Genomic DNA, 17,490 nt, shown 5'->3' on the forward strand with positions numbered 1-17,490 from the left:
AATCGGGTATCAAGCATGGATGAGCATTCAGAAGGGACAGAACACTGACCTCATCAGGCAAAGATGGTAAGAAATAAAGTCCGACAACAATGGAAATATAGGTATTAATGTTCCTAGAGGTACTTACAGCTTTATGCCAGAAATTCAAGGCTAACATGACTGTATCACTGATGATCTGATTTAACAAGGCAACAGAAGATTACAATGCAACAACATACATCTGAGCTACTTTGTGTTTACTAGTATGTCCCAGTCACTATGTCTATTAAAATACAGATATGCAAGCCCACTCTTAGAAAACATTAGTTTCTGGCATGGTTTGTTCTCAAATGTTGCCCACTACTAAGTAGTATCAAGGAGGGCTTCAGTCTACAGGTCTGGATAAATAAAGATATAACTTATCTCCATCAACAATAGCATTTTATTCAAGTATGGAGTCTTCAACAGCAGACTGATAGTACTTCCTTACCTGATTACTGGAATGAAGGCTGGACTGCCTATATATGAAGGCAGACTTTTTTCAGCTTAACATTCTCCCAAACCTTTTGGATTTTTTTGGATAACATTTGAACCTTAGAGGAAGCATTGATTGATTGATTGAAGGATTAAATTTGTGTCCTGCCCATCTTGTCTAGAGATGGCATGTCATAGAAATTATCACAAAATGACTGCAAAAGTGAGATTTCCACTCACAAAATGGTTGATGTAATACAGGAACCGAGTTATCAAAATGCAGAAAACTGGGGAGGCTAAAAGAAAGTATTTAGCTCCAAAAACTGAATGTAAGTCATACCCTACCAAAGTACACAACTTGAATCCATGATTTTTCTCTCTCATCATTACAATACATTTCATTTCACATTCCAGTCATCTATTTCTTTACTTTTCCTTTCATTACTGTGAATACTATACAGTATCTTATTTGTGAACGTGATTATTTAACTGACAGCTCATATTAATTAATTAATTCATTTATTCATTCATTCATCCATTCATTATCTATAACCATTCACCTCAGTCAATGACTAGGCAGTTTACAATTCAAAAACTATATTACATAAAACAGGGGTCCCCAACCACCGGGCCCCGGATCTTTTGTACCGGGCCGCAAAGAATGAAAGATGAAAGTAGGGCCTACTTTGCTTGGGCGCCGCCATCTTGTTTCGACAGCGCTTGAGAAAGTGCTTCCGGGTGAGCTTGTCGGTCGTCGGTTGGAAAGCAGCGTTTGGGTGCTGAAGGAATCCTCGCACCTTAGTTTGGGGGGGGGGGTGGCTTTGAACGAAGAGCCGTCCCGATGGCGGTGGAGTCTCACGTTACTCAGGAAGAGATTAAGAAAGAGCCTGAAAAGCCCATCGACCGCAAGAAGGTACAAAGGAGGAGTTGAAGGTGGTGGGGAGAAACGCGGGACGGCTGGCTGGCCGGTCGCTCGGCTCGCCTTGCCTTGGTCGTGCGTGCTGATGCCGGTATCGGTCCGTGGATCATTTTGTACCGGGTCGCAAAGAATGAATAATCATGAAACTGGTCCCTGGTACAAAAAAGGTTGGGGACCACTGACATAAAACAGTTAAACATTTTAAAGCAATAAAAACATCTAAAATGAATATACACAGCAGCTGAAATACTTGACCAGTTAGTAACAAAGCCAGGAAACAGGCTCTTAACACATTCAGCACCCCAGGTTTAGGAACATAGCCAGGCTTTTAGGGCCTTACAAAAGGCTAACAGGGTTGGCGCAATTCTAATCTCTGAAGGAAGGATGTTCCATAGAGCAAGAGACATTGAGAAGGGAGAAACAGCTTCTAGGCCCTGCCAGCCAGCTTTCTTTGGTAAATGGGCTCTGCAACGTGCACATTCTGTTAAATTGGGTTGGATATGTAGAGGCTCTTAGAAAAAGGTGATCCTTCAAGTAATGCAGTTCTAAGCCATGTAGGCATTAAAGGAAACCACCAGCACTTTGAATTGCATCCGGAGATATGCCAGGAACCAATGCAACTCATGCAGAGGTGATATTACATGTGCCATATGTATGGTGCCAATTACTACCTGCACAGTGGCATTCCGCACCAGTTGAAGTTTCTGAATGCTCTTCAGGGGCAGCCCCCATGTAGAGCATGTTACTATAGTCTAAACAAGCAGTTATATGGCATGAGTTAGTGTGAGCAGGAAGAGATGTAAAGCTGGATATCATCTGCATATTGATGATATCTCACCCCAAACCAATGGATTACCTCACCCAGCAGCCTCATGTAAATGTTAAACAGAAGGGGAAAAAGAAGAGAATCCTGAGGAACTTCACAAAGTAGGGGCCATTTCCTTCCCTATATCAACACTGACTGGAATAGGCTTCAGAGGAAAGAGAACCAGCACAATATGGTGCTGCCAACTCTTAATTCCTGAAGCCAGCCCAAAAGGTTATCATGACTGATGATATAGAACGCCACTGAGAGGTCAAGTAGAGCTAGGATGGATGCATTACCTCCATTCCACTCCTGTCAGAGTTTATCCATGACTATGATCAATGCCATCTCAATCCCAAACCTTAGTTTGAACCCTTAATGAAAGTGGTCAAGATAATCCACCTCATCAAGAAGTCGATGTGACTACTCATTCCATACCTTCCTTAGAAAGGGAAGATTGGAGACCAAATGAAAGCTGTCCAGACTACCTGGTCCTCTGAGGAGGAGCAAATCAGGACCTCTGTCAAGGAGTTAACTACTATCGAAACCCACTCACGTGTTCTCCTTAGCACAGCCTTAATTAGGCAGAAGGGCATGAATCTGACATACAAAGTGGCTGAACTATTGGCTGAGAGTGTCTTGTCTACATCTTCAGGTTCAATGGGCTCTTGCCACTGTCAGAACTGCCATCTTATACCGAGTTTGCGTTTGCTAGATGCCACTCTTCCATGGACATTGGAGAGGGAGCCAGATACAAGGGGAAAGTAACTACTCTTGGTGCCTTCCCAAAACACCATCTCAAGGTCAAAGCCCTGGAAATGAAATACAATGGTTAAAGCGCTATTCATGTGGAGATACTTCCTAGAGGGCAGCAAAACTCCCTTCAAAGTATGGACAGACCATAAGAAGTTCTAAAGTTCTAAAAAAGGCTCTAAAGATGTACACTCCACCCCACCCCAGTATGAACAAGTGAGATGAGCACAATACTTCAACTGATTCAACTTCTCTTTACAATAGCTGCCAGGGAGAAAGAATTCCCTAGCCAACACACTCTCCAGACTACCCCAATACAGTAGTACTAGGGAGGATGTGGTTAACTCCATCATCCCATTCACCCAGATAGCAGCCCCAGCACAAGGCAAACCAAAAACCCTGATAGTCAAGAATCTCAGCAAATCCATGAAAGCGGCTCTGGAGGGTGATGACTGGTTCACTCAACATAAGCAAGATGTCTCTGTACAAGATGGTTTAGCCTGGATTGGGTCCAAAATTTATGTGCCCACAATCCAAAGAACTGTAATCCTGCAACAAAGTCATGACTCCAAGAATGGGGGGCATTTCGGCTTTGCCACGACTTTGCACCTTGTGAGACAACAGTTCTGATGGCCAAGCATGAAAAGGGACATAGAAGGACCCATCACCAGCTGCCCAGTTTGTGCATCAGTGAAAGGGCATCCTCATAGCCATGGTTAATCCAACAACTCCTTGGAAGGAGATATCCATGGACTTTATCGTTTAACTGTCACAAAGTTCAGGAAAAACTGTAATATGGGTTGTCACTGATCTATTCTCCAAACAGGTGCACTTTATAGCATGCCCCAAGATCCCATCCACACAAACTCTAACTAAACTATTTGTGCAGCACATTTATTGCCTTCATGGGGCTCCTGAAAAGATAATCTCTGATAGAGGAGGACAGTTTACTTCTCAATTTTGGCAAGAGTTCCTAAAGCTCTTGCGGACTTCTCAAGGATTCAGTTCCTCACATCACCCCTAGACTAATAGAACCTGTGAATGTTATAATGAGTTATTAGGACAATATCTCTGTTGATACATTAACTACCAGCAGGACAATTGGTTGGACCTGCTCCCCTTCGCTGAAGTGTCAAACAATAATTCCATACACAGTAGCACTGGTTTCATGCCATTCTGTGTAGCCATGGGACAGGACTTTGTTTTTATGCTGGGATGTCCCCAATAGTCACCCCAATGCACATGGCTGGTTGTTTGCAAAGCACTAGACAATGCAAGGGACACTTATAAAAAAATATGCCGACAAGAAGAGATCTCCACAAAAGGATTGCAAGATCAGAAATGAAGTGTATCTCTCCACAAATATCTGCAATGCAGACAACCCTCGAAAAAATTGGGGCTAAAATACATTGGACCTTTCCTCATAACTAGAGTTATCAACCCAATCACTGTAATTAAAACTATCCAAATCCCTCTGAAAAATCCACCCAAACAGTTACTAAAACAATATATTGAAATATAATTAGGCTATAAGGGACTATCAAGGGGGAGGAACTGGTCAAGGGAAGTTCTGGGGAAATCTGGTGTGTGAATCTTTAATTCTGGCTTTGCTATACTGTAATCCTCTTGACTTTTAGTAAAAGTACACCTTTCACTACAAACGTAGATGGGGGTCTTTCTTTGCTAAGGGACCAAGTCAGGGCAGGGCTGGCACTCACATCACATTTCAAGACAGAGCCCCCCACTACTGTCATTGACTCTACTTTGGAATTTGTGGGAGCTTCATCACTTGAGACTTTCAAGAAGAGATTGGAATTCCATTTGTCAGAAATGGTGTAGGGTCTCCTGCTTGGTCGGGGGGGTTGGACTAGATGACCTACAAGGTCCCTTCCAACTGTATTAATCTGTAATACTATAAGGCTCAAGTCCAACATAGATCAAATGCAACCATGCAACCACCAAGGCTTCAATCAGACAAAGTAACAGGTTTTCTGAAATAATTTGTATGCTCCTCTGGAACCCAGCTGGGCCCATCAGTCACCTAGAGTGGGTCAATCCAATAGGCTTGGCTTCTCTGTGGTGGGAGGTGGCACATGAGAATTTGAGGCTCACCAGTGAGAGTGGTCTGTCCATAGCAGGAGAGAAATCAAATCTCCCTCAAATACAGAACATGCTGTCTTTGCTCCAACAGAAAAACCAGATCTAGTGTATTATCACTGCTATGAGTTGGGCTCTGCATAATTTGGGCCAGGCCGATGGCTGCCATTGTGACCACAAACTTCTCAGCTATCTTTAAGCCTGTACCCAGGTATGGCAGATTGAAATCCCCAGGAGTCCAGGGAGCGCCACAGCCAGCCCAGCCATGGAATCAAGATGCTCAGGCAAGGAGGTTACTAGTAGCAAATAGTCTGGTATAATAGCAACCGTTCTAACAGACCTCTCCTTGTGACCAACTTAAGAAATAGTCTCTCATATCTGGCAATCTGTGGAGTAAGGACCCTGGATACCTCTCAGGTATCTTGGATTATCATAGCCCCCTACTTCCTGTACTCTGAGGTCTTAGTTGGTGTCAAATCTGGAAATTGTCTGGGCAGATCTAAGTGAGCAGGATCCCTGCCCTCTTGTTCCAGCCAAGTCTTAGTAATGCACACTAGACCAGCCTTTTTCTCAACAATTAAGTTGTGGATTAAGGTGCATTATTACAGACTGATCTAGGATCACTATATATACGTATATGCTATGGTGTTCCTTATACTATAGAGTGCCAGGATCTGACTGACTTTTCATGAGTCTTAGAAGCCAGGCAGGTTGGGCTTTGTTAAGCTTTGTATGGGAAACCAAAGATTACATTATTCCATGGAGTCTGCTACAATTATTATTACTATTGTTATATTAATTTAAATTAATTGACTGCCCTACTCCAATGGGCTCGGGGTGGTGTACAAAACTGGGGGGAAATGTAAAAACAGATTAAAAAAACATTAAATCAGATGGACAACATTTGGCCCTTATTTTTCCAATATTGAGAAAGATGCTTAAAAGACATTGTATCCTTGAATCAAAAGTAGATAGTCCTTGATTTACAACAATTCATTTAGTCACCATTTGAAGTTACAATGGCACTGAAAAAAGTGACTTATGGTCGTTTTTCACACTTATGGCCATAGCAGCATCCCTGTGGTCACTTGATTAAAATTTGGATACCAGTTTGGCTTTCAACAATGGAAGCACTGATTCACCCAAACATTATTAATATGGAAAATATCATTAGCTATTCTGAATGAAAAGGGGAAGCTCAAAATTAAACAAGAACTGAGTGATCAAGGGATCAATATGGCATGGTATTCACAAGTGCAGATACATTCTAGATATGAGAAAGATGTTAAATTATATGGTTTCTACAAAGAATTAACAGAACTAGATAAGATATTAACAGGAACGGAAGAAAGATTAATAAAGAAACTGTACAGCTACTTATTGGGCATTAAACTGGAAGATGAACAAGTGAAGAAGACAATGATAGCATGGACAAAAAAATTTGGTTACACAATAGAACTAGATAAATGGTAGAAATTGTGGGACAGGAATTACAAAGTAACAATATCAACTGCATATAAAGAAAATCTGTATAAGATGTTTTATAATATAGATGGTACTTTGCACCGGTGAGGTTAGTAAAGATGTTTAAAGATATCAGTCAGCCAAATGTTGGAAGTGCCACCAGATACCTGGGTCTTATCATATGTGGTGGACATGTGCAGAAGCAAAAAAATACTGGACAAAATACATACATGGCTGCAAAAGATGATAAAGCAGGACATTGATTTAAAACCAGACATATTTTTGTTGGGGATTGTACCTGAAACTTATAGTAAAGGGAATGTATATTTAATTATCCATGTATTAACTACAGCTAGAATTGTATTTTCACAAAATTGGAAAAATGAAGAGATCCCCACAGAAGAGAATGTGATTAGGCAAATATTACAATGTGCAGAAATGAATAGATTAATGCTTCCAATTAAGGAGAAAGAACAAACTGAATATTATATGACATTGGAAATATTTTATCAATGGTTAGAGAATAAAAATGGAAGTTAGAAACAAAAGGAGATTAGTGAAATGTAGAAAATATGTAAAGATAGAGATGTAAATAACATGATGATTGTTATTATTATGACCATTAAGATCATTATATTCAATATCATTATTATATACTTATTAGAAGATATGTTAAGAGGGAAAAATGAATAGGTTTACTATGTTCAATACTACTATTGTAAGATCAGAGAATTAATATCAATGTAATGAACACTGTTGTAAATTTTGATTGTTATTGCACAGAGATATTTGTACCCAGATGATAAACTGTTCAATGGAAGATGGAATGTTTATAATAAAAAAAAATTGGACACTTAGCAACTGACGTTGTCCTAAAGTCATGGGATCACTGTTTGCATTTTCTGACAAGCAAAATTAGTGGGGAAGCCAGATTCACTAACTAATGTGTTACTCACTTAATAACTGCAGTGATTCACTTAACAACTATGGCAAGAAAGATTGTAAAATGGGACAAAAATTCACTTAACAACTGTCTTGCTTAGCAGTGGAAATGTTAGGCTCAATTGTGGTCATGTCAAGGACTGCTTGTATTTCAAAGTGTGGAAAATAACCCTACAGCAAAAAATATCTTAAACAGTCTTTTAGTTAAAGATGTTTTTTTCAGATTTGTCTATATTATCTACTATATGAATGCCATCTGTACAAATGTCTGTTGGATATAAATATTGAAATAATATTTTAAAATTTGCATCTTTCCTTGCAATTAAAAACATATGAAGTACAATAACATCCTTTACATTGCCTCTATATATTTTCTCTTCCTATTTTTTATTATGTTCCTTATGGTTTTTTTTTCAATGTTTTGGTAAAAATGAAAAAAAGAAGGGAGGAAATGTAACTGTAGTATCTACCTCAAGATACTGGAGTGAAATGCTACTAGTTTTCTGCTGAAACATAATGTATACATACAATACATAAACTCAGTCAGCTTCAGAAGGGCAAACATTTATATCACAATCATGTAGATTGATCTTTTAGAAAAATACGGCATTTTACATATTGCTAAAAATACAATCATTTGTACGCAGAATGCATGAAATGACCTCAAATCATACAACTGAGCTAGTTCTAGAGCCAAAAGAATAAGCACACATGTATCAAATCTTGTGTCAATTCCTGTTAACTTTCCCAAAGTGCTACATATTTTATCAAGGAAACTTCTGTCTGACTGCAACTGTTCTTCAGACACCATTTCATTGCCACACCAGTCAAAATCAATTCTGTGGATACCTGATTAAACTGTATCAATAACTTGAAAAGAAAAAAAATCTTGATTAGACCCCTAATTTGTTTAATTGTCATAACATTGATCAATTTTAATCTGTCTGACCTGCATTGCAGAAGATTTAAGGGCACATATTCCATAGACTTTAAATGTAATATTGAATATACTTGGGAAAAATGTCAGCTGTTGTATAATCCATACTAAAAGATTTTCTCCCTCCCCCCCCCTTTCCTGGAAGTAATTAAAAGATGCTTTTCTTGACTAATGATCCCTTATTTAGAAATGGGAAGTCGATATTCCTCCTGCAGCAGTCAGCTTCAATTTGTCACACGGCTCTGAAAGTCTGAAAGACGGTTCTTTGGGTTGTTTGGTAATTGCTGAAGCCAATTGTTGAAGCTTTTAAACCTGTCCTAATCAGAGGTTCATAGGCAACCAACCACCAGACACCAGGTGATTTCGTTTGTTGCAAAGTTTTGAAACTTCCCCCATCGCCTTTCATTTTGGCTATTTTACAAATTTTAAATGTTTTGCCTTTGGTGTAAAAATCCTAAATGTAAACTGTAGCTAGCTTATTATTTTTTTGGTATAGGAGATATTTGCTTAGAATTCAGATTAACTTGTATTTTTTGTTTCTTTTAGGATAATGATGATATTTTTATCTAGCCTTTTAAATATATATTTTGGTCAACTCAAGATTGCAGAGGTATCTAATACACCTGCCTCTTATTTTCTGCACAACAACCTTGTCAGATAAGCAGGCCCAAAGTCATCAAACTGGATTTTGTGCCTAAGGGAGCCCTCAAATTCATAATCTCCTGCTTTCTAGCCTTAATCATTACACCAAATTGGCTCTGTCTGGAAATATTTACTTTTTTGACTGCTAGGTCATAATGTTGGTTTTCATATTGCAAAAATTAATTATTTCTGAATTTTTGAAGTACTGCATTAGCTTAAATTACAAAGATGAAATAGATTCCAATGAATCATCTAAGTCTGAGGTCAAGAAAAAAATACCTAATATATATATTTATGTAGAAATCATTCATATTATTTAAAAAATATAAGTAATCATATTATTTAGTAATCAGTATGTCTCTGACTTAGTAATTTTTGCATTTCCTTTAGATTTTACATTCATGTAATTATAATTAAGTTTTATAATTTTGTGGTTATATATTTTTAGTTTGTACCATGAATGCTTTCTTTTTATACAAAAATATAATGCATTACTGTAAACAACCATGTCTTAACAGAAGGTAAAATTCAATGTGATCAAATGTTTTAAGCATAGCAAGAGGTTACTCTAGGTTTAGATACAAAATTCATTTGATAGAAATTGCTGTTCAGATATTTTCCAAAGATGAACTTTTCTAAGATCATGTATTGCTTTTTGAAATTAGATGTTAAAAATGTTTTTACAAAAGGAGCCTACCTTGTGGAGTTTGGAACAGGTTTTGCACGGCCTTGGGTATTTTCTTCCCATATGCTATTTGCTAATTCATTTCCAATGGAGGACATTACTTTGATGAGTTCAACAGGCCAATTATCCAAGTCAAGTGAACGGACACGTGATAAATGTGTACCAAGGTTTCGGTGTATCCCTGAGCATTCAATACAAATGAGAGCTCCCAAATTTAAACTTGCCCAATCGGGATCTATTGGTAAAGAAAACAAAATAAACATTTTTCTACTAATAATCTGAACTAACTCTTATGTCCTCTTCATGAAAGTGACATACCTATTTTTTTGTTTACAATATACAGTGTAGTAAAGAATAAATGAAACAGGATTAAAGGATTTAAGACCCAAAATACATAATACTTATTATTCTACTCCTCTTATGTATCCGAGTGACAGAATGAAAAGGCAGATGTTCTGACATGAAAGAATATGTATATATGTATATATACATGTATATGTGTGTGTGTGTGTGTGTGTGTGTGTATGTATGTATATGTGTGTGTGTGTATATATATATAGTTTGTTTTCTGAGGTTTTTGCGGGTATTTGTATGTGGATCTTTGGTTATTCGGGTTTTCTCCCGCGTAAAATTGGAAGTATCTAGGCGACGTTTCGATGAAGTCTTATTCATCATCTTCGGGCTTGTGTCTTCGGCTTTGTGCTTCTTGGAGTAATGTGAGCTTGCAGCTGCTTCTTCCTTTTAACTGCTAGTGGGGGTGTGACTTGATTGGGTGGGGGCTTGGCTGTGTTCTGATTGGGTGGGGGTGTGTTCTCATTGGTTGGGGGGTTGGCTGTGTTCTGATTGGTTGTAAGTTGGCTGGGTTGTAGGTTTTGTTTAACAGATAACCATTACACATAAAAACTAAACAGCCCAAAAAGTAGATTTGGTTTAAACAGCGAAATGTCAATATTTAAAAATAAATAAAAGTAGAACAAAAGAAAAACTGTTTTGCTCATAATGAGTTTGATCCAGAAAGTTCCGCACATAGGTTGTTTTTCCCCCCTCATAGAAGTCTTTGGATTTGGCAAAATGCTACTGCAAAATAGGCAATGTCTGAAAATATTCATCTTCACTCTTGTAGTTACCTATCTTCCCTGAAAGAAATGCTTCCTGAAACATTTGGAACCAATTCTTTATGCTTTTTTTCAACCTTGAAGTGCAAATGTATTCAAGAAACTGATGTTGATCACTCAGTATTTTATTGTTACCATGGCACATATCTGAATGGAGTAATACTGAGTAGAGTAATACTTGATGCTAACAGGATTAGGAATTCTTCTTAGCCCACTAAGAAAAAAAAATATCAGGGAAAATACATTTTTTAAAAAAACATTATTTAAGAGTTACCAATATTTTCTCTCTTACTAGAGGTTAATAGCAGCGACAGAGAAAAAGACAACAGTGTTCCAAATCAGTATCATTAAGATTTTTAATAATCTCAAATAAAGTAACATAACGAACACAAACAAAAAAAAGTAAAATAGAACATAATAGCAAGAGGGCAGCACTGAACATGTTTTCTATGATGCAAAAAGACCACAAGCTTTAAGAAGCTCAGGATGACATTTCCTATATAAAATGGTTGTACTTACTTTGTATTTCACAGTCTACACAGTGAGAATTTCCTCTGACATTTCTTATTGACTGAAGAGCCATGACCTCATTCTGACTTGTCAGTCGGGACTGTAAAGAAATATACAAACAATAAGACCTAAAGCAAATGCAGACATAGCATCAATTGTCTGCTGGTGATAAAAAGTTCAAACAGAAGTGGAATGATCACAGCATTTGATGCCTTTAGTTAGTGGAATGGGACAATTCCATAGCCAACTCACTGCAACCAACTCACTATGGCCAACTTGCTGCGGGACAACTCGCCATGGATAACTCACCGCAGAACAATTTAATAATTCAATTTAATTATTTAAAATAAATAAAAATTATTTAATATTTGTCATTCACATTTCATTCTGTCCCTCCTTTTGCATCCTTTCTTTAATGATTTTATTCCACCATTTCTTTGATATTAGTGTAACTCATGTCCTGCAGCAAGTTGTCCCATGAAGAGTTGGCTGTGGCAAGTTGGCCCTGGTAAATTGTCATAGACCCTTTAGTTAGCTTCTCAGAGAGTTGATCCCTTAGCATCTTTAACTACTTCAATTCAGTATCTGATAAGAAGAGCTTGCAATTTTCACAATGTTATTGAGAGCTTAAGCTTTTCTCAAAGCATTGGAGCATATAGGGAATAGGATAGTCAAAATCCAACTGGAGTTATCAGATATAGTAATTTCAACACTGAAGGATGATATTATTAATACATATATCAAACAGAGAACAACCCATTGTTATACAGAAATTCTGAAAAACTAAAATAATTTCTCCAAGTCCCATGTTTCTTTGCAGAAAAATCTGGAAAAAAATAATGCAATGGCAAGCAAATATCAGAGTTAAGCCAATGGCTTGCTTAAAAAGCCCCTCTAGTCTGGTCTGTTAATGATTCCTTCTTTGATCTGAAGATAGAATTTATATGAAGTGAGACTTTCTCTTATATACTATATTAGGTGAATCCTAAGACTTAGTATAGGAACTCCTGGCGATGGATTTGAAGAGAATCATATAATACTATATATAAATAGATATAATATGGTAGATAAATTTTCCCCATCTGTCCCATCTACCCATTTTAACAAATGTTAAATTGTTGTTACATATTCATGCTATTTTTATGACCACATCATATAGTAGCTATTACATTTATTGTTCCTGCTAATACAATTTAACTTTTTTTGTTTAAAACCATGTCTAAGTTTTACATTACTGAATAGCAACAGCATTAGACTTATATACTGCTCCATAGCGCTTTACAGGATTCTCTGAGCAATCTCTCAGCCTATTGCCCCCAACAATCCGGAACTTCATTTTAGCGACCTCAGAAGGATGGAAGGCTGAGTTAACCTTGAGCCTCCTAGGATCGTACTCCTGGCTTTAGACAGATTTATCCTGCAATACTGCATTCTAACCACAGTGCCACCATGGCTCTTAATGTTTTGAGTCATAACAAAGTTCTCCTAGTTAATGTATATTTCGTATAATATAAATTCCGAAGATATATACCCAAGCCTAGCTGAATATATTCATGATTAAGTTCCACTGGGAAAAAACTGAACAAATTTAAGTCACATACATATAAGTAATTATGCGTACTATAAGTAAAGTATTACTTTCAAAAGAATGTGATATCACTATCTTTTCATACACCTAGACCATAAAAATAAAAGAAAGAATTGTATCAATAAAGTTCTCAGCCAATTTGATATTTTGTCAGTTATCTACTAAAGCCCAAGGACATTACCACAAAATAGGTACAATTCTAATGAGAAGCTTTTGTTCAGAATAGATGATGATGATAATTCTTAAGCATGCTTGTGTCAAGTTTCGAAGTGTATTCAGGCTGCTTTCACTTTTACTGCTTCACAGCTTACCAACAGACCAGGGGAATAAGAGAGGGAGAGATTGGAATGTGAATTCCAGACAATAACAAGAAACTGTCTCATGGGAACCAAGGACATTCCAGTATTTGTTTGCCAGAGGCGTGGAGGCTTTTCCGTAACAAGACCTGGGCACCTAATTGGACAATGTGACCTGCACTAATGTGGGGAGGGAGGATTCTACACTTTAATTATATTGAATTGCCAGGGAATTAGCCAGAGCTGGTTTTGCTTTCATTCTGTGCCAAAATGATGTACTTAATAAAGTTTTGACAAGTAGATTGGATTGTCTCAACAGTGCTTGCTTGATTGGGTTCGTCAGTTGGAACCTTGACAACTTCTGCTGAAATATGGACCCTGTGCAATATTACTCTGAAAATGTTAACTTTCTTAAATATAAGGTAGCGTATTTCCTATGTGGAAATAATCATTTCCAAGAACTGAAAATTTTAAGTAGTTTTCTTTTTTCTAAAATAGTTCTAAATGCCTTTGTGCATATCTGTAAGAATTTTGAATACATAAAAAACAATCATAATAATTTAGTCAATAGTTTCATCCCAAATGTATTCTGGAATATATAATTATAAGGAAAATGAAAAAAGAAAAGGAAGAACTTATTAAAAAAGCAAATAACATGTTGCACAACAGGGAAAAATACACATTAATTTGAGTTTTAGATGCTAAGAAAATGATTCCTTTATATCAGGGATGTCAAACTCACGTCACAGTGGCATCACGTGACGCATCTGGACTTTTTCCCCCTTCTCTAAACGGGTGTGGATGTGGCCAGCATGTGATGCATCCAGCCCATGGGCCAGGAGTTTGACAGCCCTACTTTATATTATTAGTGTTGAACATCTAACCTTATTTTTGCTGCTTTCACACGATTGTAGGCTGGCCAGAATCTGACTCTCTATTGCTTGGACCCAGGCATCTCTTTCTTCATATGTTGTAGCTTCAAAGTGCCATGTCTGGCCAGTAAGGGACACAATGATAAATTCAAAATTTTCTTCTTGATCTGAAAATGAATTGAGAACTAAGTAAGAGGAAGGGAGAAGATTGATTTGATTGAATTCTCAGATTAAAGGTTTAAGTAAATTATTATTTCATAATTAGCAACCGTGCAAAAAAGATACAGCAGATCAAGGAACTTTTCTGCCATGACTCTTTCTCCAGGTTTTTAAAAAAATAAACAGTAATCTTTAAAGATATGATTAGGAATGCCTATTTCAGGGGTCCTCAAACTTTTTAAACAGGGAGCCAATCCACGATCCCTCAGACTGTTCAAGGGCCGGACTATAGGATTAGGTCTCTCCCTCCCTCCCTCCTCTCTCCCTCTCAATCTCTCTGTGTCTGCCTCTGTATATCTTTCTCTCTGTGTCTATGTGTGTGTGTGTGTGTGTCTGTCTCTCTGTCTCTCTGTATATATATCTCGTTCTCTCTCTCTCTCTCTCTCTCTCTCTCTCTCTCTTGTTCTCTCTTTCTCTCACTGTCTCTCTTTCCCTTTCTGTCTGTGTGTGTATATCTATCTCTCACTCTGTATTTCTCTCTCTCTCTGTCTCTTTTTCACTGTCTTTCTCTTTCTTTCTCTGTATCTCTCTCTGTGTGTGTCTCTGTCTCTCTCTCTGTCTCTCACTATATGCTGCCCAACAGACTGCAGCAGGAAATGGTGGGTGGCTATTTCTGCCCTTTTTTGGTGCTGGACGCGCCTTGGTCAATCGGGGAGATGTGCAACCTGCTGAGACACTGGCCTGACCGGTGCCACAGCCAATGCTGTTCCTGTTGCCAGGGGGGAGTGGGGCAGGGTCGCGTTATGGCTCTGCATCCTAATGGGCTCCAGGAAGAGGGGACCCCGTCTCCCCCATGGTGAAGTGCGCTAAATCTCACTGTGCTGTGCAAGACACTGCAAGAGCAGTGGGCAGGCTATGGAGATGGCAACAGAAGTGGCATCACCCACGGCGTGGGTCGGGCCAGTATCTCGGGGCAGAGAGCAGGTCGTGCATCTCCCCGGGGAACCGAGGCGCACTCAGCACCAACCAGGGCTGGAAGAAGTGCCCCTGAGACCCAGCAAGAGATGAGGTGCTGGAAAATCAGCCCCAGACACTTCTCTCTGCCACAGTGCTTCCTTGACACAGTTTACAACTCCGAGCCCAAAGCGATGGGAGGCATGGGCTGCCTTGAGCACAAATGTACCATGTTTGAAGGCAGAATGCTGTTGCTGTGAAAAGGCAAGTACAGGGGTGCTTTGCTCCCACACTAAGGCTCCAGCCATCACCATGGCTGCTTTGGTCTGCCTGCGCCACCCATCTTGCCACAACAGCGCCATTACCTCGCTCCAGACAGTGGGGGCTGTGCTATTCCTTGCACCACTTCTTGTACCACTTTTTGCCTGTTCCGATCCCTGTCACTAGGAACAGGCCGAAATGGGGCATGCGGTGGCAAAAAACAGGGAGCGCACAAGTTGAAAACGGGATGCTGTGGCCAAAAATGGGGCACGCGGAGGTGGCAATAGGTGATGGCAATCCCTGCAGCCTGAAACAAGCACAGGAGGTGGGACGCCGATCCAACCAACAATCAGCTGCTTGTGCTAATCAGGCTGTACTGAAGCCGGCCAGGCTGTTTGCTGTTTGCTTCAAGGAGGCAAATTGCTGGGAGGCAGAGGCAGATTTTTTTTCTTGTTTTCCTCCCCAAAAGTTAGGTGTATCTTATACTTCAGAGCATCTTATACTCCGAAAAATACAGTAATTAGTTAGGATGGATTTTTATAAGTTTGGTATATGTATTGAAAGAAAACTCTAAGGTAGTTTTGTATTTATAAAATGAAATGTAAATGTATGTTTCTGTCCTTGTATGTAACATTGAATAATTCCCAAACTTTGTAAAGTGTTATTGATCAAATTTGAAAATACAGATTAGGTACAGATACAGTTTAACAGAGTTGAAAGGGATCATCTGGTGTCAGCAATCCGCGGCTCCAGAGCCACATGAGGCTCTTTCACCCCTCTGCTGCAGCTCCCTGTGGCACTGTCGCGGCAGACTGTTGCCCTGTCACAGTGGTGGTGATGGGGGAGCCTTAGTGCGGGAGTGAAGAGCCTCCGTATTTACCTTTGCACGGAAACAGAATTCTGCTTTCGTTGCACATTTGCTGTTGCCGCCAGCAAAGAGGGCTGGGAGAGAATGGTGGGGGTGGATCTTATGGGGTGGGACCATCCCCCAAGCCTGACCTTTCTCCTCCCTCATTGGCAGGCCACGAGAAAGAATGGGTAGCGTGAGGAAGCTCTCCCCTCCCCCAGCTGAGTGCTGAGCACAAAAGGCCAGCGGGGGGGGGGGAGCCTGTTGGCGAGTCAGATGGTGGAGAGGCCTGGCCCAGCTCTTGCAGCTGTCCTGCTGTTTGCCACCTCCAACATGAGCTGCTGCCTTTGAAATGCACCATGCCTTTGAGGAAGCCAGGCAGCAATGGCTGGGGCCGGGGGTGGTGGTGTACTGGAGGCATCAGGGCTACTTTCCCCCCTCTTCAGCAAGCCAGGCCTGGAGGAGTGCAGAGAGCCTAACCCTAACCCTTTCAGAGGGGGGGGCATGTGACCTCTCCTTAAATCTGGATGATTTCCTTAGGATATATTGGAGGTGAGTGAGACCAGCTGGTATCTTTAAGTGGTGCAAATGGATCTAAGGATTGCTTTTCGTGGGTGTGCTCTTTCTGAAGAGCTTAAATGACCTCTCTGTTGAGGGGTTTCACTTTATTAGCAAGAGTTGGCTTCTGATAGTTATCATTGTATTTTAACTATTTTATTTCCTCAAGGTGCTCTGGCACCCTGCCTGATTTGTAACTCCGGCTTGCAGGTATTTTTAATCTAATGATTGGTATTTAGGGCAGCTTTTTGCAAGCAAAGAAGCTTTTTGTATTTTTGTACAGCTAGTCCTTGACTTACAACAGTTCATTTAGTGACCATTCAAAGTTACAATGGCACTGAAAAAAGTGACTTATGACCATTTTTCACACTTACGACCATTGCAGCATCCCCACTGTCATGAGAGGCCAGGCGAGGAGAAACACTCCTTGACGTGAGTGACGTTGAGTTAGCCACGCCCACCCAGTCACATGACCGCCAAGCCACACCCACCAATTATATCACGCTCACAGAACCGTTGTTAACAAATTTGAATCCCACCCCTGTTGTAGACTAATGTAAATATAAATCTGTATCTGATATAGAGCTGAAGGCTATTAACGTATTTGAATTCTCCTTCTTAAGGTAACTTTTT

At 39.4% G+C, this 17,490-nt stretch overlaps 1 protein-coding gene across 4 annotated transcripts in view; it reads right to left on the reverse strand.

Annotated features, from left to right (window-relative positions):
• AGAP1 (ArfGAP with GTPase domain, ankyrin repeat and PH domain 1) overlaps nucleotides 1-17,490 on the reverse strand; it is a 392,866-nt gene that overhangs the window by 42,339 nt on the left and 333,037 nt on the right. For all 4 annotated transcript variants that reach the window (XM_087949347.1, XM_087949345.1, XM_087949346.1 and 1 more), the window contains 3 exons: nucleotides 14,091-14,245; nucleotides 11,332-11,422; nucleotides 9,710-9,932 (listed from right to left, as the gene is read on the reverse strand). In XM_087949347.1, coding sequence (XP_087805473.1) covers nucleotides 9,710-9,932; nucleotides 11,332-11,422; nucleotides 14,091-14,245 — 469 coding nt within the window. The remainder of the gene's footprint in view (nucleotides 1-9,709; nucleotides 9,933-11,331; nucleotides 11,423-14,090; nucleotides 14,246-17,490) is intronic.

This window comes from Notechis scutatus, chromosome 1 (assembly GCF_049901735.1).
Source record: "Notechis scutatus isolate UNSWTSFEM ecotype Mainland chromosome 1, rNotScu1.2, whole genome shotgun sequence".
NCBI classification, from domain to species: Eukaryota; Metazoa; Chordata; class Lepidosauria; order Squamata; family Elapidae; genus Notechis; species Notechis scutatus.